General features: G+C 36.3%; 3 protein-coding genes and 1 non-coding gene across 5 annotated transcripts; 2 read left to right on the top strand and 2 right to left on the bottom strand.

Moving 5' to 3' along the window:
- The first annotated feature begins 5964 nt into the window (after positions 1 to 5964).
- LOC115976450 (SWI/SNF complex component SNF12 homolog) lies at positions 5965 to 8928 on the top strand. Its single transcript, XM_031097735.1, has 2 exons — positions 5965 to 8213; positions 8549 to 8928. The coding sequence occupies exons 1-2, from the start codon at positions 6664 to 6666 to the stop codon at positions 8619 to 8621; spliced, it is 1623 nt and encodes a 540-aa protein (XP_030953595.1). The 5' UTR covers positions 5965 to 6663; the 3' UTR covers positions 8622 to 8928.
- A 243-nt stretch (positions 8929 to 9171) lies between these two features.
- On the bottom strand, positions 9172 to 9243 carry TRNAP-UGG. The gene has a single exon. It is a non-coding gene; the product is annotated as a tRNA-Pro (tRNA).
- Positions 9244 to 13626: 4383 nt separating this feature from the next.
- On the top strand, positions 13627 to 20062 carry LOC115976449 (ATPase family AAA domain-containing protein FIGL1). 2 transcript variants are annotated; one of them, XM_031097732.1, is made up of 13 exons: positions 13627 to 14048; positions 14866 to 15004; positions 15106 to 15483; positions 15900 to 16138; positions 16622 to 16749; positions 16852 to 16970; positions 17055 to 17147; positions 17461 to 17562; positions 18646 to 18748; positions 19188 to 19271; positions 19355 to 19450; positions 19572 to 19699; positions 19784 to 20062. In XM_031097732.1, exons 1-13 carry the CDS (start codon positions 13687 to 13689, stop codon positions 19883 to 19885), a joined length of 2073 nt encoding a protein of 690 aa, XP_030953592.1. In that variant the 5' UTR covers positions 13627 to 13686; the 3' UTR covers positions 19886 to 20062. The 2 variants fall into 2 exon arrangements, with proteins under 2 accessions (XP_030953592.1, XP_030953594.1); XM_031097734.1 differs by lacking the exons at positions 18646 to 18748; positions 19188 to 19271; positions 19355 to 19450; positions 19572 to 19699; positions 19784 to 20062 and adding an exon at positions 17841 to 18639 and having other exon boundaries at positions 17461 to 17567.
- Positions 20063 to 20289: 227 nt separating this feature from the next.
- LOC115976448 (cytochrome P450 94B3-like) lies at positions 20290 to 22160 on the bottom strand. The gene has a single exon (XM_031097731.1). The coding sequence runs from the start codon at positions 22070 to 22072 to the stop codon at positions 20540 to 20542; it is 1533 nt and encodes a 510-aa protein (XP_030953591.1). The 5' UTR covers positions 22073 to 22160; the 3' UTR covers positions 20290 to 20539.
- Positions 22161 to 26103: the final 3943 nt, after the last annotated feature.

Genomic DNA, 26103 nt, shown 5'->3' with positions numbered 1-26103 from the left:
AATAACCTTAATAGATTATCAAAAACAAAATTTTATCCTAATATTGGTTCAATTAATCATTGTTAAGTTATTAATTTTTTTTAGTTTACATTTTTTTGGTGTTTTGGATTGTTCCTATATTACATTTATGATTGTTCCTATAATAAATAAAAATATAATTATGAAATACATTACTCATTATTAGATTAGTTTAAATTGTAATTTTTTTTTAATAAAACCACCATGAAAATAATTATCACGCGCATCGCGCGGGTTCGCGACTAGTATACTATATAATAAAAGTTGGGCTTAGACATTGTGGTTGCGCCAAGTGGCTTCACTAAATTGCAAATTTTTTTTTTTTTTTAGATTTTTAGATTTTAAAAGTATATATAATTTTTCTTTAACTATAATTCTAAGTTGATAAAATTTTTAATTTGATTACAATCCAAATTCTTCATATAATCCATCTAATCCTTATTTGATCTTAATTTGATTACAACCTAAATTCTTCATCTAATCCTTATTTTTTAAGTGTAGTGTATTAAAAATAAAAATAAAAAGACAACAACAACAACTTTTTTTTTTTTTAATTACTACACTACACGCTTTAATGCATCTTTAATTGCATAAATTTTTTTAGATTTTTAGATTAAAATATATATATATATATAATTTTTCTTCTCCTATAATTTCTAAGTTGAGAAAAATTTTAATTTGATTACAATCCAAATTCTTTATCTAATCCATCTAATTCTTATTCAATCTTAATTTGATTACAATCCAAATTATTCATCTAATCTATTTAACAAACAAGTTTAAGTTTAAGTAAGACTCTTATTCTATTTGTTCTTATCGACTTATTTGGATAAAGTAACAATAAGTATTGTATCAATTTTTTTATAAAGTAATAATTTTACTTTTAGCCTATTTTAAATGTTAATTGTTGTTTTTTTGTGTGTGGATAAAGTATCAAATGATAGCTAATATGTATTAACATAACAAGTTTAAGTTTAAGTAAGACTCTTATTCTATTTGTTCTTCTGGACTTATTTAGATAAAGTAACAATAAGTATTGTATAAATTTGTTTATAAAGTAAAATATTTTACTTTTAGCCTAATTTAAACGTTAATTGTTGTTGTTGTAGTTGTTTCTTTTCTTTTTCTTTTTTTTTTTGTTTTTGTTTTTTGTGGATAAAGTATCAAATGATAGCTAATATGTATTAACATAACAAGTTTAAGTTTAAGTAAGACTCTTATTCTATTTGTTCTTCTGGACTTATTTAGATAAAGTAACAATAAGTATTGTATAAATTTGTTTATAAAGTAAAAAAATTTTACTTTTAGCCTAATTTAAATGTTAATTGTTGTTGTTGTAGTTGTTTTTTTTTTTTTTTTTTTTTGTGGATAAAGTATCAAATGATAGCTAATATGTATTAACATTAACGTAAACTTAATTAAAAAAAAATCTAATTTAGGTCAAAAAAAAAAAAAATTAGAATAAAGTAACCAAAAAAGACTAATATATATATATATATATATATATTAAATAATGACAAATTTTTACTAAAAAAATAAATGACAAATTCAAATCCATGTATGTTTGGAGAAAAGCATACAAATTTTGTTTCACAATATTGACAAAAAATAATGTAAGGACTCGATTTGTAACGATCCCAAATTGATATTGGGTTCGCACGTTAAAGGCCCAAACAATAAAATTTGTAGAGTATGGGCTGAAAGGTTAGGCCTTGGTCACCGGACAGTGGTTAGTCATGGTTTCTATAGCAATTTGCACAAGGGTGAACCTGGCGTGTCTAACAATACTTCTTTCCGATACGACCTGAGTGGCTTCGGTCCTTAGACCTCGTCCGAGGAGTTTCATGTTCTTATTATTCTCCTTTTTTAGGGCTCCATGGTCTGGGAGACGGTTTGTCCCCACCTTTTTTTGGCTGCTTCCTACTTCTTTTATACTAACCTTTCCCCTCTCTTAGGCGTCCACGTGTAGGTTTTACTTTTTAAGGCTAGTACTTGTCTTTTCAGCCATACCTAAAGTGGTTAGGGGTGGTTGTAAAAGCTGAAGAGCATGGTAAAGAGCATGGACCTGTCAGGCGCAGAGTGCTTAATTGCAGTATTGACAGCTTTTTACTTGGGTCGCTCCTACACTGTGCTCGCCCTTTCTTTTAGGAGCGCTCTGGGATGCCGAGGACAAAATTGTCCTCGGCTATATCTCTAGGCCACTTGGACTTTCATTATATGTCCTTGGCAATGCTCTTCTCGGTTCGGGCCTTGGGCCCTAATGTAAAGTGAGCTGGGGTCACAAATTCTCTGGCCCCACAATAGCCCCTCAAAATCCTACTGTCCGACCCCTTGGTCGGGGAGGAGGGTTTTGGTGATGTCGGGCCTATATCACGGCTTGCCCAGCTTTGTCCTTCATTAATATCGGTGTCTCTTCATTTGCCTGGGAAATGCTCCTAATTATGAGACATTCCTTTAGTTTTACTCACGTCATGCTTCTGCCGTTTCAGTGCACGAGGCGCGTCTTTAATAAGTTCCCTTTACGAGGCAACGCCAATCCAACGGTTGTAGATGGCGTTGGGAGTTGAGTGGGAATTATCTCGTTTGTAGCTTTTCTTAGAAATCTGTACAAATTAAAGGCCACCAGACTTGCCTTTCATATAAGAAGCAAGGTAGGAGGTCATTTCCTTTACATGCAGACCCCTCAATCTTTTCAAATTCCTAAACCACCAGCTGTGCTCAAAGTCCTCACTGCTAGTGGGATTAAGCCTTAGGGAGTGATATGGTTAAGGCGAAGATGGGGGTGAAGGGACCACACCTTCTCCAGAAACACTGGGTCTCTCCGCGACTCAAGATTGCCCAGTTAGGGCAAGGGAGACAGAGACTCAAGACATTTCTCCCCCTTGATAAGGCGGGAAAGAAGCCTTTTCGTCCTTCAGCCAAAATCCGAAGCAGGTGTTGGTCGTATCAGATTTTTGGTGCAACAGCACTGGGGTTTCTCATCGTCGGTACCATCCGTTCTCTCTCGAGCGCTGCTAATATGACACTTGCTTGATGGGAGTCAGAGCTGGTACGGGGACTAGGCATCCCCGCTTCCTCCTCTCTTCCTTCACTGGTGCCCCCTTTTACCTCCGCTTCTTCTTCTCTTCCATCACTGGGGACCTCCTGGTGCTTCCGCTTCTTCTTCTGCTCCTTCTCCCCTCCCATCAATGGGAGTCCCCTAACATGCTTAGTTGCTACTAGAGCAGAATTTTGAAGGATTTATCGTTTCCTTGTATCTTTTTTTTCTTTTTGCTTCTGTAGTTAGCTTCTGATATAGGCTTGCTTAAGTCCCTCATTGTACGCTGTAATATTTTTTTGTCTTAATAAAAGATGACTCTATTTTATTCTACGTATTCTTTCTTTTCTGCAATAGTTATTTTGTGAATGGATATGCTGGTTTTTTTTTTTTTTTTTTTTTTGAACGATACTTAGGGCCGAAATCCTTGTTAACAAAAAGTTATTATTTTGAACTTATTGAGACTAACAGACGCAATAATGCCGACCTGAAGAAGGTTATACATATAAGACTAACTGATATAACAGCTGAATGCTCTGTATTGCATATGAGGTGATCATCCAAGGATGGGTAACCCAAAATGAACTATCCGAGAGGGTTGCCGAGTACTTGGGTGCTTTGCCACGTTCCTAACAACATTCGTAGCTGTAACCCTTTTTGGCATCCGGTCTGAGGACCGAGGTATGACTGTACCGGGCCTAAACACTCGTTTGCATTAGTTTCCTTAGAACTGGGGATCCAAGGACAGGGCGGGATTTCCATTCTGTCTAGGACTTAATCCATTTTCTAATGACTAATCTCCCCATAAGTCTGAGTCCGAGGACCATGCAATACCTTGATTTAGTCCAAAACTTAGCTTTTCTTTAAGTAGTTGGTTTCCCCATAGGTTTGAGTCCGAGGATCATGCAATACCTTGGTTTAGTCCAAAACTTAGATTTTCTTTAAGTAGTTGGTTTTCCCATAGGCTTGAGCTCGAGAACCATGCAATACCTTAGTTCAGTCCAAAACTTAGATTTTCTTTAAGTAGTTGGTTTCCCCATAAGCTTGAGTCCGAGAACCATGCAATACCTTGGTTCACTCTAAAACTTAGATTTTCTTTAAGTAGTTGATTTCTCCATAGGCTTGAGTCCGAGGACCATGCAATACCTTGGTTCTGTCCAAAACTTGAATTTTCTTTAAGTAGTTGGTTTCCCCATAAGTTTGAGTCCGAGGACCATGCAATACCTTAATTCTGTTCAAAACTTGAATTTTCTTTAAGTAGTTGGTTTCCCCATAAGTTTGAGTCCGAAGACCATGCAATACCTTGGTTCTGTCCAAAACTTGGATTTTCTTTAAGTAGTTGGTTTCCCCATAGGTTTGAGTCCGAGAATCATGCAATACCTTGATTCAGTCCACATGCAATACCTTGGTTCAGTCCAAAACTTAGATTTTCTTTAAGTAGTTGGTTTCCCCATAGGCTTGAGTTCGAGGACCATGCAATACCTTGGTTCTGTCCAAAACTTGGATTTTCTTTAAGTAGTTAGCTTCCCTATAGGCTTAAGTCCGAGGACCATGCAATACCTTGGTTCTGTCCAAAACTTGGATTTTCTTTAAGTTCCGAGGACTAGCCCCTCAGCCAAGATATGGGGCGTTGACCTGACGTTGGAAGCCCTTAGAACTGTCCGCGCCACTGGCGCTTCGAAGCGTAGTCCCTAGTGGAACTTTATATTAAGGCAACAACAACGGGCTACTGGAAATGATGGAGGGGCTTTCGCAAGCCCTTGTTTGACAGGAGCTCGATCCATCGCTTGTGCCAACGCACAAGCCTCTTCCCACAGACGACGCCAATTGTAAGGACTCGATTTATAACGATCTCAAATTGATATTGGGTTCGCACGTTAAAGGCCCAAACAATAAAATTTGTAGAGCGTGGGTTGAAAGGCTAGACCTTGGTCACCGGACAGTGGTTAGTCATGGTTTCTATAGCAATTTGCACAAGGGTGAACCTGGCGTGTCTAACAAGACTTTTTTCCAATACGACCTGAGTGGCTTCGGTCCTTAGACCTCGTCCGAGGAGTTTCATGTTCTTATTATTCTCCTTTTTTAGGGCTCCATGGTCTGAGAGACGGTTTGTCCCCTCCTTTTTTTGGTTCCTTCCTACTCCTTTTATACTAGCCTTTCCCCTCTCTTAGGCGTCCACATGTAGGTTTTACTTTTTAGGGCTGGTACTTGTCTTTTTAGCCCATACCCAAAGTGGTTGGGAGTGGTTGTAAAAGTTGAAGAGCATGGTGAAGAACATGAACCTGTCAGGCGCAGAGTGCTTAATTGCAGTATTGGCAGCCTTTTACTTAGGCCGCTCCTACATTGTGCTCGCCCTTTCTTTTAGGAGCGCTCTGGGATGCCGAGGACAAAATTGTCCTCGGCTATATTTCTAGGCCACTTGGACTTTCATTATATGTTCTCGGCAATGCCTCTCATCGGCTCGGGTCTTGAACCCTAATGTAAAGTGGGCCGGGGTCACAAATTCTCTAACCCCACAAATAATTTACAAAAAAAAAAGAATAAATCATCTTATACATTCTAAAAGCAAACATATTTATTGCACTCTTTTAATAAGTTATTACTTATATATATATATATATATATATATATGCATTTAATAATACTTTAGTTTTACACGATATGAATTTATTATATAACTTAAAATTAAAATATTTAATTATTTTTATCATCTATTCTATTATCTAATTTAAAGTAAATTAATAAAAAAATTATTTACATATAAATTTTGATTAAGTATCATATCACACGGCATAATGCTCGTAAATATATATATATATATATATATATATAAATTTTAAGGTCTAAATCAAACATACCAAATTAAAAGGTGATTAATTATTATTATTTATTTTAACATAGGATAGAAATAAGCATTTTCCACGAACTTCCTCAGTTCCTCCCAGGAGAGTAGGGATGCAAGTGTGAAAGAAGGAAATAAAGGCACACAAAAGCAAGTCTCCTTGCCCCCTCTTCGGTCTCAGGTGGTGAGAAGCAAAAACAGCGAGCAAGCTTCCATTGTTCACACTCTGTAAGATTTTCTTTACCATATTTCCTTGCTCTTTCTCTCTCATACACAATTCCTTTTAAGTTCAAGATTTCTCGCTTTTCAATTTCATTTCCCATTGTCGATTCCCCAAACCAACATATCTTGCACTTTCGCAATCTGGGTATTTTTTCAAATTTCATATTTTTGCACACCCCCACTCTGTAATTTCGAGTATTTTTCACAAACACTTGCTATGCGTAACTCGAATTAGGGTTTTCAGAAAGCCACTCTGGTCCGCACATCTACTATTTCTCTTGCAAAATTAGGGGTTCTTAAGGTTTTTGGTGCCTGCCCTTTTGGTGTGATACTTGAAGTTAGCTCTTAAAAGTTTGAATTTTAACGAGTATCAAACCTTCTTGTGTTGCTAGGGTTTTGTGGGTGTTTGTTGAAATTATCTTTGAGCTTACATTTGTAGTTAGGGTTTATGTTTGGTCTAAGTAGTATGAGGCTGTGAATAGGAAAAGTTAGGATTTTTCTGGGTTTGGATTTTTCTGGGTGGACTTGAATCGATTAGATAGCTATGTCTGCAAACAATAATAACCCGCCTAAGAGCCTTGGGGCCTCTTCATCGCCCTTTGGCAATGCTGGTATGCCCACAAACCCTTCGTTTACACAATCACAAGCTCAAGCACAAATTGAGGCCGCCTTTCAAAATCAGTATCAGCTGTCCCAAGCGCATGCCATTGCACAGGCACAGTCAAAAGCCTTGGCTCATGCTCAAGCTCAAGCACAAGCGACACATGCCCAATTCCAAGCTCATTTACAAGCTCAAGGGCTGGCACTCAGCCAGAACCATTCAGCTGGCATTGGTAATTTGGGTGGATCTTCGCCTTCCATGTCAACGCCCGGTAATTCAAGTATTAAGCGGATGCCCCAAAAACCCCCGATCCGACCTCTTGGTGTTTCCCCTACACACATGGTTTCCCCCTTGAGACAAATGGAGCAGTTTTCTGCCAATCGGAGAAAGAAGCAGAAGCTTCCCGAGAAACAGCTACAAGATAAAGTGGCAGCGATTCTACCTGAGTCTGCTCTATATACCCAGCTTCTTGAATTTGAGGCTCGTGTTGATGCTGCTCTGGCAAGAAAGAAAGTAGACATCCAAGAGGCCCTTAAAAGCCCACCCTGCGTGCAGAAAACTCTTCGAATTTATGTTTTCAACACTTTTACAAACCAGATTCGCACCATTCCAAAGAAGCCAAATGCCGAGGCCCCTACTTGGACACTTAAGATAGTTGGTAGAATCTTGGAAGATGGGGTAGATCCTGATCAGCCTGGAGTGGTCCAAAAGTCAAACCCTTTGTACCCTAAATTCTCATCTTTCTTCAAGAGAGTGACCATTTCCTTGGACCAGAGACTATATCCTGACAACCATGTCATTATGTGGGAGAATGCTCGAACCCCTGCTCCTCATGAGGGCTTTGAGGTGAAGAGGAAAGGGGATAAAGAGTTTAATGTGAACATACGCTTGGAGATGAACTATGTGCCTGAGAAGTTCAAGCTTTCACCAGCATTGATGGAAGTTCTTGGTATTGAGGTTGATACCCGCCCGAGAATAATTGGTGCAATCTGGCATTATGTAAAAGCTAGAAAACTGCAGAACCCGAATGACCCCTCTTTCTTTAATTGTGATCCACCTCTTCAAAGAGTTTTTGGGGAAGAAAGGATGAAATTCACCATGGTTTCACAGAAGATATCGCAGCATTTATTCCCACCTCAGCCTATACATTTGGAGCATAAGATCAAGCTTTCAGGAAACAGTCCTGCCGGAACTGCCTGTTATGATGTGTTGGTTGATGTGCCTTTTCCAATTCAGAGGGAATTGTCTGCTTTATTGGCTAATGCAGAGAAGAACAAAGAAATTGATACCTGTGATGAAGCAATATGCAGTGCTATAAAAAAGATCCATGAGCACCGCCGGAGGCGATCATTCTTCCTTGGGTTTAGTCAATCACCGGTGGAATTCATCAATGCATTGATCGAATCTCAAAGCAAGGACTTGAAGCTTGTCGCTGGAGAAGCAAGTCGTAGTGCTGAAATAGAGCGCCGGTCAGATTTCTTCAACCAACCATGGTAAGTTCATCCAAATTGAATTTGCTTTTGTTGGATGCATGCAATATTTTTTGGGTCATCCTCTAAGAAAATTGTCACTGAGTATTCACTTATTATAGGATATTTGCATCACTGACATGAGGAATGACATATGGCATTTTTTTCAGATGCCATGTTCATTTTACGGTTCAAGATTATTCAATGTTATTTTAGCTTTCCAATAACTGTACAATTGATTACATAATCATATATGTGAGCAAGTGCTCCTTAGCATCAGTAATTCCTTATCAAAAGTATATTTGTCAATCCTTGACAATAGTACACTCATTCTTGACTTATTTGGTAAATTCTTACAGGGTTGAAGATGCTGTTATCCGATATTTGAATCGCAAGCCAGTTGCAGGAAGTGACGCTCCTGGAAGTATGTGAAGAGATTGCTTAGCTGTTTGATGGGCCATGTCTTTCGGCGTTTGTTTTGCTCAATAGTTGAAGATCATTCTGACATCCATAACAGAAGTATCACATATATGATTTGCTCTATTGTTGGTTGTGGAGGAAGCAGCTTGCTTGTAAAAATAGACTATTTGTAGCTTGTTTTTTGCACTAATAGTGCCTGTACTTGTTATGCTTCTGATTAGGCTTAATGAACAAATATAAAAAATACAGATGATGTATTCTTTGCTGCTTCAGACTTTTTGGACATTTTCACTGATGAATGTAGAATCAATTATGAGTCTCGCAAGAAAAGAAAAATTATGAGTAAGGCATTAGCAAATACCAACGCGTAGATCTGTTCTGTTTGACTATCAACGAGAGTTTTTTTGTTTATGTGAGTCCTAGTATTTCTTTCGACAATCAACTATAGAACCTATTAGCCAAAAAAATAATCAACTATAGAACCTTTACTTGTTGACGCCGCTTCGGAAGCAATTTGGTATTCTTGGGCCTAGGGAGTAAAAGGCATATAGTTGAGTAAAAAGGGGCATTCCGAGAATCGAACTCGGGACCTCTCGCACCCAAAGCGAGAATCATACCACTAGACCAAATGCCCTCTTGTTCATTTACTCTGAATATAATTGAATAGCAATTAGAGATTATAACCTTCTGGTCCTTGTCTACTTGCTCTTTATTCAAGACAAGCACTCATAGGGTCCGTTTGGATTGAGCTTATTTTTGCTGAAACTGAAAACTGAAATGAAAACACTGTAGCAAAATAATTTTTAAATGTGTGAATAGTATTGTGGGACCCGTTTTTAATAAAAAAGTTGCTGAAAAGTGGAATATGTGGGTCCGTGAACAGTGCATCTGTACACTGTTCACAGTTGAATTGGTCATATTATGCGGCTGCCAAAAAAAAAAAAAAAAAAAAAAAAAACAGAAAACGCAGACGCTGTAAAACTCTCAGCCCAAACGGGCACATAGTTAAATTTATAAGAAATGCTATGTTCAAAATATTTTCATAAAAAATTATAGGTTGTAAGTTGTTATTGGTTGTTATTACTGGGGTAAAAAAGTAATCTTTGTAGTAGGTTCAAATTTGAACCAATAACAACTAACCACCTATAATTTATTATAAAAATATTGTGAACGTACCGCTTCTCTAAATTTATTTATATTACTATTCTAATAATATTTTGATTTGTTTCATAAGATTGATTTTAATTTTTATTCCAAGTGTTCATCTAATTTCAATCCATTTGGAACAAATCAACATTTAAAAATTTAAAAAAAAAAATCCAAAATTCATAATTAGGTCAAATACATATTTCAATGAAAAATCTATTGATAAATGAGGATACCATTTTCAAAATCTAGTTCTTCCTTTTCAATGGATTTTTTTACAAATTTTTTAAAGTATAAAAAACATTAACAAAATTCATTGTATCACTATAAAAAAAGTTTGTATCAAGACATAAAAACTACATTTATGAATAGGTCAAGAGAACTATGTTATTTTTCTTACCAAAATGAAACATCTCAAGATAAGCAATTTGTATACATGATATTCTCATATAAATTTTTGGAAAAAATGTTCCTACACCCTCTAAACTTTTAAGTACTGGCCAACACTTCTAAAACTTTTTATTGACCAATTTACTCTATAAACGCTTGCCAAAAATAAAATTACTCCATAAACCTTACATACAGTACTAGCCAAATCAGTACCTCAGCTAGTAAACTGTTAATAGAAATAGAAAGCTAGATCTGGCCTGAAGAGAGGAAAGAGAGAGACATGGTAGAAATAGAGCCACCGTAGTCTCCCAGCATCGCCTCCTTGAGTCACCACGATAGTTGTGGCCATTACAGCAGTTGGGCGTTTTTGTTTCTTCTTCTCATGAGGAATCCCTCTAGCTTTTGCTTGGCCTTCTCTAACTTCCCTTAAATAAATCGTTTGATTTTGGCTAATCCACCATTCTCCTCGTACGCTGCTTTAAGCCATCTAATGAGTGCGTCAAGGCTACCCCATGCTTGTTTAAGCGGGCAAGCACATGGGGCAGGTGGGTTCAGGTGATCGAAATATAGGCACTCTTTGTTGTCAATGTATTTAATATTCCCTATGGAAAGTATTTGTGAATTAATTTGTGCATTTCATTGTATTAGATTGGTCCAAGTACTTCAAGAACTCAATCACATGGGAGCCATTGCACCTTGCTAGAGTTAAAGTGGGATTGTAGTTCTTTAGTTTTTGTAAGAAGGTGTTCTAGTATTGACGTTTTTGTGAGTCTCTGCTATTCAGATTGGATGAACTAGCACCACCAAGGCATTGTCGAGACACGGGCGGTGAGACGATGGAGTGCCATACTGAGATGGCTTTGGTTCCTCTGTGTCTTTCTTTCCATCGGGTTTCAAATTGGGACTGAGTTTGTTTTTTAAATCTCATGTGAGACACATAACTATTCCAATAGATTTTTAACGGTAGACTAACTGAGATATTGATTTGGCTGGTACGTAAAGTTTATGAAGCAAATTAGCTAGTAAAAAAGTTTATGAAGCAAATTAGCTAATAAAAAAGTTCGGGAAATGTATGAGCATTTTTACCTAATTTTTTTTTTTTGAAGGTTAGCAAAAGTACAAAAACAATCATTGGGACTAAACCAACTCAACAAAAGACAAAATCTAATTGCATTTAGTTTTCTCTAAATATAAATTAATTAAAATTATAAGTGTTATACATTTTTTTTAGAGACAATTACAACATGCTGTTAACTTATAGCTTGAATCCTTTCCTCTCCAGACCCCCAAACACTTTGTATATAGAGAGGTGTCAATTCAGTTATAAGGCCTTTGACAAGTGTTATACATTATATAACATTTTTTGTCATGTGGTGCATTATTTAAGTATATGTCATGTTTGGAAAATTTTCTAATCACATTCATGTTATATTCCAAATGATAGTGAAAATACAAGTAGAATTTACCATAATCACTTGCAAAATTTTAAATCTATCTAAAACGTAAGTGCCGGAGGCGCCCGCACAATGCTACACTAAATCCAAAACTAAACAATCACATAATTTAAGGTGACATAAACTGATAAAAGTACATTAAAACTCTAATTAATTCTAAGTTAAACTCTGATTCTTAAAAAGATTAAAATACTAGTTGGAATAAAATTTTATATAAATTTCATTATTTTAATAATCAATCATAATTTTTATTTTAAATGTTTGGATTTTAGTCATTTTACACACCATGATTACGTTATTTGACTCAAGATAAATGTTGGGGATCATATTCTTTTCAATTTCTTGAATATATTTTATTGCCAACACTCAAGATTAAAAATTTAAAGTATAAAATTCTATGATACTATTTGTGGGGGATGAACTTGAGCTCGAGTCGAGAACTAAGGGCCCAACAAATTGAATCTTAATAAATGGGTCCGGCCCAAAAAGGTGGATATGAGTAAAGAAACTCGAGAGATAAAAGACAACTCTCAAAAATAAGTCCCGTGGAGACCCGAGATAGCTACCATTGCTAGGGTCCCCTACCAAGGAAATAAGCAAGTCTCTTCCCATAGAGGATACATAGGGAACCACGAGTAACCAGCTCACCTCTGGCTTGAGATGCCACCGTCATCAAACTTGCATCGAGAAACGTCATGAAGAGATAAAGAACCACAGAGCCAATTACCTCTGCATTAATGAGATGTTCTCTACCTAACCTCTTCCACATTAAATGCTTATAGACAAGCCTAAACGGTTAAAACACTCCCAAAAGTCCTATTCATAATGAAAGAATAGCATAATAGAGGGTTGATGGGACAAGCATCTCCTGAATCCAATTGAAAGCAGGCTAGATGAGGAGATAAGGAAGGGAAAGGTGCCTATAAAAGGAAGGGAGGTGCAGTAGAAAAAGGGGTTCAAAAAAGTAGAAAGAGAAGACCTTAAGAAGAAATAGAGAGAGAAGCAGAATAGGACTTAGAGTTTTTAGCTTTTAATCCAACACAATTTTGCTATTGATCATTTTGTAATAAATTGTTTAGATCTCCCATTGTGGAATTTTTACCCTTTAGTTCTTATAAATTAATTGTGTAAATCATCTACTTAATCACTGCCTTCTTATATATTTGTTTTTGACGCCCACATTATTAGATTAAAAAACACTTTTAAATTGCAAAGATTTGTAATTTATTCAACTAAATAGCCTCATAAAACACTTTTAAACTTTGTATTTTTTATTTTTAAATAGTACTGTAGGGTCACATTTTTCAGCCCAGGCCTAAGATGCATGGGACCTTAGACCAGTGAGCTTGGTACAATGAATTTGTAGAGAGTGGGTCAAAGAGCTAGGTTTTAGTGTATGGACAATGGTTAACATGGTGTTCTTCACGATCAAGCTGAGATGAACTGAGTTTACCAGAGATGATTGGTCCTCGGCACGATCCGAGGAACTTTTTCTAGTGGCCCTTGTGTGTTAGGGGTTTCAGCCCCCCTTTCTGTCTCCTTCCACTCCCTTTTTATAGTAGTTTTCTTCCTCCTGAATGGGGTTCTTAGGGTAGATACTTATCCTATCAACTCTTCCTTCTAGTTGTTGGGAGTGATTGTAAAAGCAAAAAAACATGGCTATGTCAGGCACAAGGCACTGAATGCAATAATGACAGTCTTTCCCTCAGACATTTCCATTTTCTCCATTGTCCTTTTCTACTTTAGTACTTTTCCCGTTCTGTGGAATGATCTGGAGTGTCACTACTAGTAGTAGGTTGCCTCCTTTGTCCTCGGCTACATCTATGTCGAGGAGGGTTCTTCCCATAGTCGAAGAGGGATTTTTCCTTGGACTGGGTCTTTGACCCCATGTAGACATTGACATGGACCTCCTGGTCTTTCCACAAGTACAATTATATTTTTTTGTTTAAGCAATGAACCAAAAAAATTAAAAAATATATATAAACAAGGCGAGTACAAAACTCCCTCTCTCATGCTCTCAGTCTCAGGCCAGGTCAAGCTTATATTTCAAAAAGAGAGAAGCGCAGAGTCGCAGCACAAAAATAAAAATGGCGGGAAACGAAGAGCCAAAGCAAATTTCACAACCGTCACCATCTTCTTCCTCTTCTTCGAAAGCGAAGATAGAAGAAGAAGAACTGCAGCAACAGCAACAGCAACAAGCTAAAGAGATATGCTGGAGAAAGCAAGTGGACCAGAACCTCAAGCGCCTCCACCCGCTCCTCTTCGGCGCCGAGCTCGCCCTCGACCGCCGCGACTTCTCGGCGGCTCTGATCCTCGGTCTCCGCCTCCTCGGCTTCCTCGACTCCCAGTCTCAATCCGAAGTCGACCAGGCCTTCATCTACCCAATTCGCCGCGAAGTCGCCGCCAAGATCAACGCCGCTCGCCACTCACTCGCTCCTGACTCCGATCGGTACCGATTTCTCTTCCTCAATTCTTTATTGTTTTGATTATTGATATATTTTTTTTTTTTTGAAATTGAACTCCGTTAAAGCTTGAATTTATGTTCCTCATAATCAGGTGTTTAATTAAGCATATAATTGATCTCTCACTGAGCTTATGAGTCTTGGATTTGTTTGAAAAAAAATTTGTGATTAGAGCTTCAATTATGCTGAAGTTAACCTTGTGGAGTCTCTGTTCATTTTTGTTTCCTTGGTTTTATTTGGTGAGATTTAATTCTGATTTATTCCATAATCGTAAGCTGGAAACCTAGAAATGACGATAGGACTGAGTTTTGAAACAAATTGAAGTTGAACTTAAGTAATTGAACTCATTGAGTTTATCAAATGTGATTTTTCTTGGTAAAAAAAATGTGAGTAGAGCTTGATTGAAATCATGGAGCTAATGAAATACGAAACGAGCTTGGTAGGCTTTTTTTTTTTTTTTTTCTTCGGTTGAAATCTAGTTTACTGGTCAAATGTAGGCTGAAACCCTAGAAATGATGCGAGAATGAATGCTATGCGAATTTGGATTCAAAGTGTGTGTGACTATTGGAAGCTCTTAGCTCTAGCAAGCTTTGGATTTAATGCTTTTAGATGGAACTATATTTATATCCAGGACATAGATTTTCAAGTGTGTGGAAATTGAACTTTAAAATGATAAAAAGGAACCTTTGGAGTTTTAATATAGAAGCCCTGCTTAATGCACCGACACCAAATAGTTTTGAAAGTCATGTTGGCTACTGTTCTGCTTGTCACTGTTGTGATGATTTGTCTGTTGTATTCATTCAGCCGAGCATTTGAGCAAGCAAAGAAAGCTCCAGGTTGTGTTTTTGGAACAAGAGGAGAGATTGATATAGGGAGGATTAAACAATCCAAGTACTTTCAAGCTCTTCTTCAGCAGTCCAATATTAAAGCGGAGAATGAATTGGTATTATGTTCCTTGCCCATTTGTGTGTATATTTGGATATAGACTAGCATTTAATAATGCATAATTATGTTCTAAACTTTCCGTTGTGCCATTTCTCTTAGGGAGGTCAAATAGAGAAGCATGACAGGTTGAGTAACCAGGCTTCAAAAGTTATGACACAAGCAAAATTGACATCCAACATGACAAGGGCTAGTAATGGCTTAAACAAGGGGTTTTGGAGTTCCAAAAGCAACAACTCCGATGACTGCATTATTGTGGAAAAACCTCGCTCACATAACAACCAAGTAAAAGGTCATGGTGTCTCATCTTTTCCAAAAGTTGAAGACGAAGACAGAGCTTATGGAAGTGCTGCAGGGGCAAAACGGGCACACATCGAAATCAGTAGCCCCAGGATAGATAATGCAAAGTCACCGTCTAGCAATGAAGAAGCCAATGCTGATGCTTCTGGCAATGGGTTTGTTACTGCTCGAGCAAAATTGGTATTCATTTTTCTTTAGACGTTAGATTCTTGATATAAGTATCGTTACTAAATCAAACCTTGAGAGAGGACTTCTTGTTTGATTATGCACACATCTAAAACATTTCAATACATGTTTCTCTCTTTGTACACAAGTAGTGCATGCTTCCTTGGTGTTGCTGGTAGATGTAGTAAGTTTGAGTTTATGAAGCAGAAACATCTTTATGATTCACCCACTTTCCATAGGTATAGGGAAATTTGTTTAAAGAGACGAGAGCAAACTTCTGTTCAGATTTGAGTTTTATGTAGTTTCTAGATGATTTTACCTTCGGAAATATCTTTTTGTTAATCTTTGTATATTATCTGATTTTATTGGAAATTAAAACTTTTTCTCTATTGTTTTCCTTGTGTTTGACAATGTCTTCTTCATTTTCACAGGAAATGGATGCGAGGCAAAGACGGGGTTTGGCAGGATCACCAAGTGCTTCTGTCTCCCCACAAAGTGATAACAATTGTGCCAATAGGGGTTATGGTGTGAAATCATATGGTGTTTCACGCCGTGGTGTCCGCGGTGGTTTTATTCCCCCTATCAAATCCAATGGGGGCAATGTTGGGAATGTGACTTCACGAATCGGTGGAAAGTGCGATGATGCATTAGATGACTCAACAAAGAGATGGTGAGTGGTGTAACCATGATATAATAAATAGTCTAAAGTTTATCCTTGTATATTTCCAACGTTTAGGTTTTATAATATGTTCTTAGAGAGTGATCTTGAACAAATGTTTGATCCATCTCTGTAGTGTTTTCACTAGAATGAGTCAGAACATACCGGTGGCTTCATATTCCAACTCTGCAGTCCTATATGGTGGTTTTCAGACACCATTCTCTGTCATATTGATCCATATGTAACGGCTTCTTGTTGATGTTCCAATCTTTCAAAAAAAATAAATAAATAAACTGTTTTTTTTTTTTTTTTTTTTTCATATTGGAAGTACTGAAGTAGGTGATATCCAATTTTTTTTTTTAAGTTGTTTGGTGCAGTCTCTCTCTCTCTCTCTCTGGGCAGGTTTCAGATTAAAGTAATTATGATGAATTGTGTGAGGTATACATTTATCTACTAAATTGCTAATATGTCATATGTTTTGTCTTCACTCTTCAGTTTAGATATGCTATGTGGTCCTGATGGTGAGCTTCCTGAAAAATTAAGGAATCTGGAACCTCGTCTTATTGAACATATTAGTAATGAGATCATGGACAGGGATCCCAATGTTCGATGGGATGATATTGGTAAGCTTAGGTGTTTCAGACCTCATTTGATATCTCATTTCTGTGTTAATTTGCATATGTGTACTGGTTCTGATTTAGTCTCATTTCCTGACAATGTTGTAGCTGGTTTGGATCATGCTAAAAAATGTGTGACTGAGATGGTCATATGGCCTCTCTTACGTCCTGACATATTTAAAGGTTGTCGTTCTCCTGGAAAAGGTCTTCTTCTTTTTGGTCCACCTGTAAGTGATGAATCCTCTTAAATAGGTGCCTTCTAAATGTTTCCGCCTTACCAGTTTAATATCTGAGTAGCTGTCATGTTTTAGGGAACTGGAAAAACAATGATTGGGAAAGCCATAGCTGGAGAGGCGAAAGCAACCTTTTTCTACATATCTGCCAGCTCATTAACAAGCAAGTGGGTATGTGTTATTTTTCTTGACTTTCACATGGTCATGGTTCAGTGAAATTCTCTGATTTTTGTTTGGGAATATGTCATGACATGAAGCTTTATGAGAATAACTTGAGATACATAACTGTAATTATGATTAGATTTTAATGGTAATCTTATGTTCCTTTATTATAGAAAATAAAAAAGTACTATTTTGTGTTCTTCATTGTTTCTAAATTATGTACAAAATCAATGTTGAAATCCTTTCTTTTCGTGTTATTCTTAATTCATTATCTTTTGTAGAGGGTATTTTTTGATATCAACAACTTGACTGGTGACTGTAGATTGGCGAGGGTGAAAAGCTAGTGAGGGCTCTTTTTGGGGTTGCCTGTTGTCGTCAGCCAGCTGTGATTTTTGTTGATGAAATTGATTCACTTCTTTCTCAGGTAAGGTATGTTCTAGCCCTTAAGACAATCATGATTTGCTATAAGCTAACCCCATAAATGCTGTATCAATTCCCTTGCACAAGCCTGAATGTCATTAAAATTCACCAAGTAGGTGAATAACTTTGGTCAGTTCCTTCTTGCTGAAGCTAATACATCTGGATCATATGCATGGAGTTTCATCAAATGCAATTTTCCAGTATATACTTGAGGATTATTCTAGATGTTACTGACTTAGAATTGGGGTTGGTTGACTCTTTGTTTGATATTTTATACTCCAGTTTTCCAAGCAGCAAGGGTTCTGACAGAATGAGATGGACATTAACTAGTGATGGCGAATTTGATGTTAGCTCATATTTAGAGGCTTTAAGAGGCACAAGGGAAATGTTTTTCCCTTGGAAAAGTATTTGGTGTGCTAAGGCAACAAAAAGGATATCCTTCTTTGTGTGGACAGCAGCTTGGGGAAAGATTCCAACTGGTGACCATCTTATTAAGTGAGGGATTAGTTTAATAAATCGATGTTGCAGGTAAACGTAGCGGTGAGAATGTTGATCATCAGTTGTTGCATTATGATATTGCTCGTGAAATGTGGACTTTGACCTTTTCAGTTTTCAGAGTACAATGGGTAATGCCCAAGAGTGTAGTAGAACTACTTTCTGGATAGAACTTAGCTTGTTTATGTCTTTTATGGCCTTTGTGGAAGGAAAGGAACCAGTATACTTTTGAGGATGTAGATGCCTTCATTATTCAGCTAAATCATCTTTCCTAAGAACTTTGTTGGATTAGTATTGTGATTTGGATCACAGTGAGATATATTCCGTTGTAGATTATTGCTATCACTTGTTGTGTCTCTTTAGGACTGCTTTGTTACTCTTTTGTAAGTAAGTTCCTTTTTTCAATAAAATATCATTACTTATCAATTTATTTATTTATTTACTTACTTATTTTTTTATAGAAAAGAAAGAAAGAAAAACTCGAGGATTATACTTTGTGGTTTGCTGAATGACCAGTACAAGTTTATGATTGCATTAGTTGCTATTCCTTTCTGGTAATTACATTTCATTGGCAAATTTGGTGTGGTTGCAGCGTAAGTCAGAAGGTGAACATGAATCAAGTAGACGACTAAAAACACAGTTCCTCATTGAAATGGAAGGTTTTGACAGTGGCAGTGAGCAAATCCTACTCATAGGTAAATTGTTTAAATGAAGGGTTCTTAAAATTTGTAGTTTATGTTTGAGAGACACTATGTTTCTGGAAACTTCAACTTTAATTCAATGTTTTGTTTTAGTTTATTTTTCTGAGCAATTCAACGTTTTATTAGCTTGCTACTTGTTTTCGTTTTGCCATCGTCATTACTAAGCTAAGCAAACTATAGAAGCTATATAAGCCATATAAGCCAGCCCCATCATACCATGTTTTGGGGCTTAATTGGTACCACTTCCGATTTGGTGGGAGTTAAGTATATCTATCTATGTTCCATGTGATATCAGTTTTGTTTCTTTCTCTTCAAATCCAATGCCACTCTTAAAAGTGTTTTAAATTTGGATGAACTACTCTCAACAGTCTACTACTCAAATCTCTTTTGTGGCAATTGTACTATAACTTTTACAAATGGTTACATTTTCCAGGAGCAACAAATCGACCCCAAGAACTTGATGAAGCAGCACGGAGGCGACTTACCAAGAGACTTTATATACCCCTGCCCTCCTCCGGTGCAATTTACAATATTCAGTTAATTAACTGACAATTTCAATGCTATAATTTTATGGCTAACCAGCTGATTTTGACAATGCAGAAGCAAGAGCTTGGATTATACGTAATCTCTTAGACAAGGACGGACTATTCAAGCTGTCAAAGGAGGAAATTGAGACCATTTGCAATTTGACTGAAGGTATCTACTGTACATGCTGTACAGGCTAAGTTCATTAGCATCTCTGCAGTACTACTGTAACTTTGAAGTTCTATTTGGATTTTGTATGTAAATTTCCTTGCTTGATAATTTTCTTTTACAGGGTATTCAGGATCAGACATGAAAAACCTAGTGAAGGATGCTTCTATGGGTCCACTCAGAGAGGCTCTTAGACAAGGCATAGAAATTACAAAGCTAGAAAAGGAGGATATGCGGCCTGTAACTCTTCAGGTAAGAGAAAGCACCATGCATATCAAGAAAATGTTTAGTATGTCTCCTCAGCTTATTTGAGATTGTTTTGCTCATTTCATACAGGACTTTGAAAATGCATTGCAAGAGGTGAGGCCCTCAGTTTCCTTGAATGAACTAGGCACATATGATGAATGGAACAAGCAATTTGGAAGCCTATCACTCTAGGAATAAGTTTGATTAATGCAAGGTGCAAAGAAATCAATAGGTTCTAAGCAGTAGTTGGTGATGTTAATCAATATTCATTGACTTGTATACTAAGATGTGAGCAATTCACATGGAAATTTACTTGAACGCATGACGGTAGTAATTCTACGCACGACCAACCGTTGGAAAATTAGTTTAGCTAAAGTTTTTCAAGTCAATTTACTTTATCAAGAAAGACAATGTTTGGCCTACTCCTAATACTATTATATTATGCCTACTCTCCCCCAGCCCACCCCTTTCTTCCTAATTATAAAAGAAACCTGAATGAACATGTGAAGCAATCGTTCCAAACACGCATGTGCAATATTCTGACCACATCTTGAATAAATTAAACACCGGTCCTGTCTTCACAAGCACATGTTCTCTAATTCAATGGCACGTAATTCTGGATTATATTGGATACCCATGATTGATTATGATGATTGACTATAATATGCGTGGCTGGTGAAGGTCTATACAAAGATTAATGTATAATTTGTTGTATATAATCATCTCCCTTGTGTTTATATTACAAAACCAAGGCATTGGCATGTTACAGCCCAACAGATCGTACGTCAGAAGCATTGACCTTGACTAATATACTTATTTATTTTGGTATGAATAATATACTGAATTTTATAACTTTACCTCAGCCCCTCTCTTGCGAACTAAAACCTTTAGCCCGCCAGCCATGTGAGCTGTAAGGAGTGGTACAAAAACTGGCCGGTCTGGACCAATTGGTCTAAGTTCGAACCGCTTCAGAATGGAAGCCACAACATACTTCATTTGAATGAAAGCCATCTCCTTACCGAGACACACCCTTGGACCGGCGTGAAAGATTGGAAACTTGTAGGGGCACACATTCTTCAGTGCTCCTCCCTCCTTGTCCGGTTCAAGAAACCATCGATCCGGTTTGAACTCAAGCCGGTCCTTCCCCCACAATGCTTCCATTCTTCCCATCCCGTAAGGAAAGTAAGTCAACCTATCTCCTGCCCTCACAAAAGTGCCATCCGGCAACAAATCATCGACTATAGCATGCTTGGAGTCCCAAGCCACGGGTGGGTAGAGCCTCATGGACTCACAAAGACAAGCCTTCAACAATCTCATTTCCCTTAGTGATTCATAATTCAACATTTCCCCTTCCACAAATTCTGTCTCTTTAACCACCTCTTGCTCTATATTGGGATGGGAAGAGAGCAACCAAAAGAGCCATGTCATTGCTGCCGAAGTGGTGTCCCTCCCTGCCATGATGAAGCTTATCATCATGTCTCTTATAACCTCATCTTCATGACCGGCTGAAATTAACCGAGATAGGAGATCTTCACTGCAAACCTCACCTTGATTAATCTTCTTCTTCCTATTGTGAATTATACCAGTGATATAGGCATGAACTTTTTCAACAGCATCCTTTAGCTTCCGTTCGGATCCTAATCCAAGCCATCTTTTAGCCTTCCAAACAATGAAAAGAGGTGCAGCTCCACGCCTTGCACATACCCCTGATGCCATGTCAAAAGCTTTTGCAAGTGGCGAAATGGGTTGCGAAGGATCTAGGCTACACCGATCAATCCCCAATGAGACCTTACAAATCATATTGAATGCAAGTCGTCTTAGCAACTCCTGCAAGTCAACAACTTCATTGGAGGTAGCCAGTGACTCTAGTACTGGAAACAATTGGTTTTCCACTTCTTCCTTCAATGCATTCATCAGAAATTCTCTGAGGGACTTGGCGCGGAACTCGTGGCTGGCCAGCTTGCGCTGAGTGTGCCAAAGCTCTCCATCTACGTTGAATATTCCACAGCCAAGAAAATCCCCAAGGATTTCAGTGAAGGGCTTGCCTTTGGGGAAGTTGTTAAAGTTTGTCTTGAGCATGTACTCTACGTTTTCTGGATTTGCGGTGACTATGGTCCGTGGTGCACCAAAACGGTTCACCACGATTGTGTTGGTTGCTGACTCCATGAGGAGCTCAGTATACCAATCCAACAGACGCACACGATTCCTGTAGAAGGAAATCAAGCATCCAATGATAGGATAGGTTGGCGGTCCATGGCTGGAAAGCTTTCGAACCCGCCGGAGTTCACATAAAATTACGTGAAACAATAAGTAGAGAAGAATAGGAAACAACATAAATGTTAGGGGCTTCAGTGTAGCAAGAGACATGAAGACTCCCATTTAGCATGGAAATAACTGCAATGAGGTCTATAAGGGAAGCCTATTTATGCTTTTTGGACCTTGCAAAGTTGCAAGTGAGTCTTTGAGTGAGTTAGGTTCAGCTTTTTGATATTGTGCTTTTTGAAAAAGTGGGGGTTTTAAAAAGTGTTGTATGAAATTAGGTTTTTTTGTAAAAGCTATTAAAAAGTGTTTTTTTAAAAAGTTGAGTGTTTGCTTAGCACTTATAAAAATGGCAGTTTGAGAGATAAATTACCAAAAATGACAATGTATATATAAAGAGAATTCTTTGTTTTAATTACCTCTCTTAATGCAAGTTATGGACACAATATTTTCACAAAAATTTCACAATAAAGTCTATATGATAAGTTGTTAATGGTAGGAAAAAAAAAATGTCACTAGTAGGTCTAGATGAGAACTAAAAACAACTTACTATGTAAACTTTATTATGAAATTGTTATAAAAATATTTTGTCAATATTACTATTTTTTTCTAAAGAAAAATAGTACTAGTTTAAAAAGTTTAGAAATATAATAAAATGCCACAATATTTTCACAATAATAATTTAAAATTAATATTTGTAAAATAAAATTTTATTAACACTTATTTTTTAAATAAGTTGTTTTAGGATTAGATATGTACCTACAATTTTTTCCCCACCACATACTTTATAACATCACAGTTATAAAAAAGAAGTTGTGGAATAATCTATGTTCTTACTCCCTATATTTTCTTCCACGTTGCTTTACCCAAACCCAAAAACTCCTTTTTTTTTTCTTTCACTTTTTTCTCATCCACTAGTTCACTTCTTCCTCATCTTCTTATTTTCCTTTCTTTTACTTTCCTCCAAACAAAGCCCCACACACACATACACAAGTTTCTCTCTCTCTCTCTCTCTCTCTCTCTCTCCATATTTTCCATTTATCAAAAACTCTACCGAATTCGAAAGGTTTTTTTTGAGATTAGATATGTAAGACATAAATAAATAAAAAAATAGAGAAGAGAAGAAGAAGAAGTAGCACTGTAAAAGAAGAAGAAGAAGAAGAAGAAGAAGAAGAGGAGGAGGAGAAGCCGCAGCACAGCAGCAAAGAGGAGCAGAAAAAACCATGGGCAATTTAGGAAAAAGAGAAACCCACCAATGGTAATATTTTTGTTTTGAGAAAATGCGTTTGTGCATTTTGCAATTGCAGCTCAAAGCTGCCGTGCCAAAACGTAGAAAACGCACATTGACATTCACATTTCAAAACGCAACTTTTTATAAAAAGCTGCGTTTAAAATCTTACCAAATGCAAATATTATTTTTTGGGTTTTAAAAAGGGTTTTTTACCAGAGGAAAGTACAAACAAACGGTCACTTTTGCTAATAACATATTCTTTTGATTAATTTAATTAATTATTTTTTCTAATCAAGCTTTTGTATTTTAATGTGTATTCATAATTAAACGTGACTGTGAGCAGTTGTGCTTAAAGAAATAAGAATAATACCTACAATGATATGTGCAGTTGATACTAGTCGATGCTTATATATGAGAGCCCATTTTTCTATTTGTTTTGCCTTCAACGGTTAGTTTTAGAAAATGCTGAAGTATTCGGTTTAAACAATTCATATTCTCCAAAAGATGCTTATATATCTTTTTAAATTCTGTTTCTATATAATAAAAAAAATAATTAAATTCTTAATTTGAGCGCTTGTCATACAAACAACCTTACCCTTGTGCCAAGGGTATTGACTACACTAGGAGAGATTTTAGTACGACGCATAGAGTGATATTTCTTTCGGCAACGGCACATTGTTGGGAGGTATGGCAAAGATAATACCATGTTTGTTTTGAGGGAAGGAAAGATATAAAATATAATCCATTTATTTGATATGTTATTATGATATAATAAAAGTAGATCCACGAGTTCAAAGCCCAAGACTTAATTGTCTAGGTTCAATGTGTTGGTACATTGTACAGCCTTTGTAATACACATTGAGAAGTACTGTACTACCTTGAAAAATAAAGGAATAGAAAGAAATGAAAATGAATAGAATGTAAGTAATCTTATTTGGGAGCAACATGTACAAAATGGAATTGAATTATTTTATGACAATATTACTATTAGACCTATTTTAAAATAAAGGGTTGAATACATAGGGGTATTTTGAGAGTTTTAGTAAAAAAATCATTAAATCTAATTCCATTCCCTCCCATTCCTCCCAATTTCGAAAGAAATAAAAATTTGAGGTTTTAAGGGAATAGAGAGGAATGAGTGTTCCCTCCTACTTATTCTATTCTCTCTCACTTAAACTTCCAAATAAGGGAATGAACTTTCCATTCATTCCATTAAAACTCCCAAACAAGAGAAGGGAAGAATACTATAAACTCCCAAGCAAAGCCTAAATGTTTCTATTAAAAATACCTAAAATTGTTAATAGAGTTACAAAACTCTTAATTAATACCTTGTATTAGTAATACTTTTGTATCTTTACTTAATGCATAATGCCCATATAAAGGCAGTCCATGTACACATACGAACAAAGACTAATAATACATATGATAGGTCCCAGAGTCTAAGGCCCAAGACCTAATTATCTAAGTTTAGTATATAAATACATATATGCCTTATATTGTATTGTCTATACAAAACATCCAATGTATAATTCTGAATACAAATTAATATATACAAACTTTTAGGGTTTAACAATTACATGATAAAGAGGGAAAAAGTGAGAAGAGAGAGGTGGGAGGCAAAACCATTTTGGCCTGCCTAAATCAATACCTTGTATTAGTAATACTTTTGTATTTTTACTTAATTCATAATGCCCATATAAGGGCGCTCCATGTACACTTATGAACAAAGACTAATTACATATGGTAGGTCCAAAGGAAAATTATTAGGTACTCTTGGAGTACCATAAATACGTAGTCCTCCCTCTTACATGAATGGTGGGTCCTACTATGAATTTACTTGGTGGGGCCCACCATTCATGTGAAAGGAAAGAGTATGCATTTATGATACTCCGGGAGTACATAATAATTTCATAAGTCCAAGATTCTAAAGCCCAAGACCTAATTATCTATTCAGCAAAAAACAAAAGACCTAATTATTTAGGTTTAGTATATAAATACGCGTATGTCTTATATTGTATTGTCTATATAAAGCATCCAATGTACAGTTTTGAATACAAATTAATAAATACAAACTTTTAAGGTTTAACAATTACATGATAAAGAGGGAAAAAGTGAGAAGAGAAAGGTGGGAGGAAAAACCCTTTTGGCCTGCCTAAATCAATCCTCCAGGAGCTTTCAATGTATACTTTATCTATTGCCATGAATGTTAATTGGTCTATTTTTATTATATCTCGGACCCCAAAAAAAAAAAGTTGAGGAGAGAAAGGGATGGAGTGTTAAGTGTTAACTATTAAGGCAATAAAATAAAATGATCTTTAAGTTTAGATAAGTTGAACAAAGTTTTTTATTTTTATACTTAAGTCTTAGACCGTTTTTCTCTCTTTTTCTTTCTTCCTATTAAATAACATGACGAGGTTAACTCTATTCAATCCGCCTCATTTCCTTCCGTTTTCATCCTTCATATCAAATATAATCTTGGAAGATAAACATCCTTCATATCAAATATAATCTTAGGAGATAAATTTAGGATTATTTATTTATTTATTATTATTTGGAGATAAGAGTAATGTTACATACACAAACTATTTTACAACATTTTTACAAACTGTTGATGTGACAAATTTTTACTAGTTCTAATATAGGCCCATCACTAACATCACATTTTTAGTTACAATAACTATTTGAAAAATGCTAAAATCACATCAGCAGTTTGTAAAAATATTATAAAATAGTTTGTATTTGTAACATTACTCTTGGAGATGAGTAATGTTACATACACAAACTATTTTACAACATTTTTACAAATTGTTGATGTGGCAAATTCTTACTAGTTTTAATATGGACCCATCACTAATATCACATTTTTAGTTACAATAACTATTTGAAAAATGCCCGTTCTCAAAAAAAAAAAAACTACTTG

This window comes from Quercus lobata, chromosome 2 (genome assembly GCF_001633185.2).
Source record: "Quercus lobata isolate SW786 chromosome 2, ValleyOak3.0 Primary Assembly, whole genome shotgun sequence".
NCBI classification, from domain to species: domain Eukaryota; kingdom Viridiplantae; phylum Streptophyta; class Magnoliopsida; order Fagales; family Fagaceae; genus Quercus; species Quercus lobata.
Note: the sequence above shows the minus strand (reverse complement) of the source record. Positions and strands in the feature narration are given on the sequence as shown.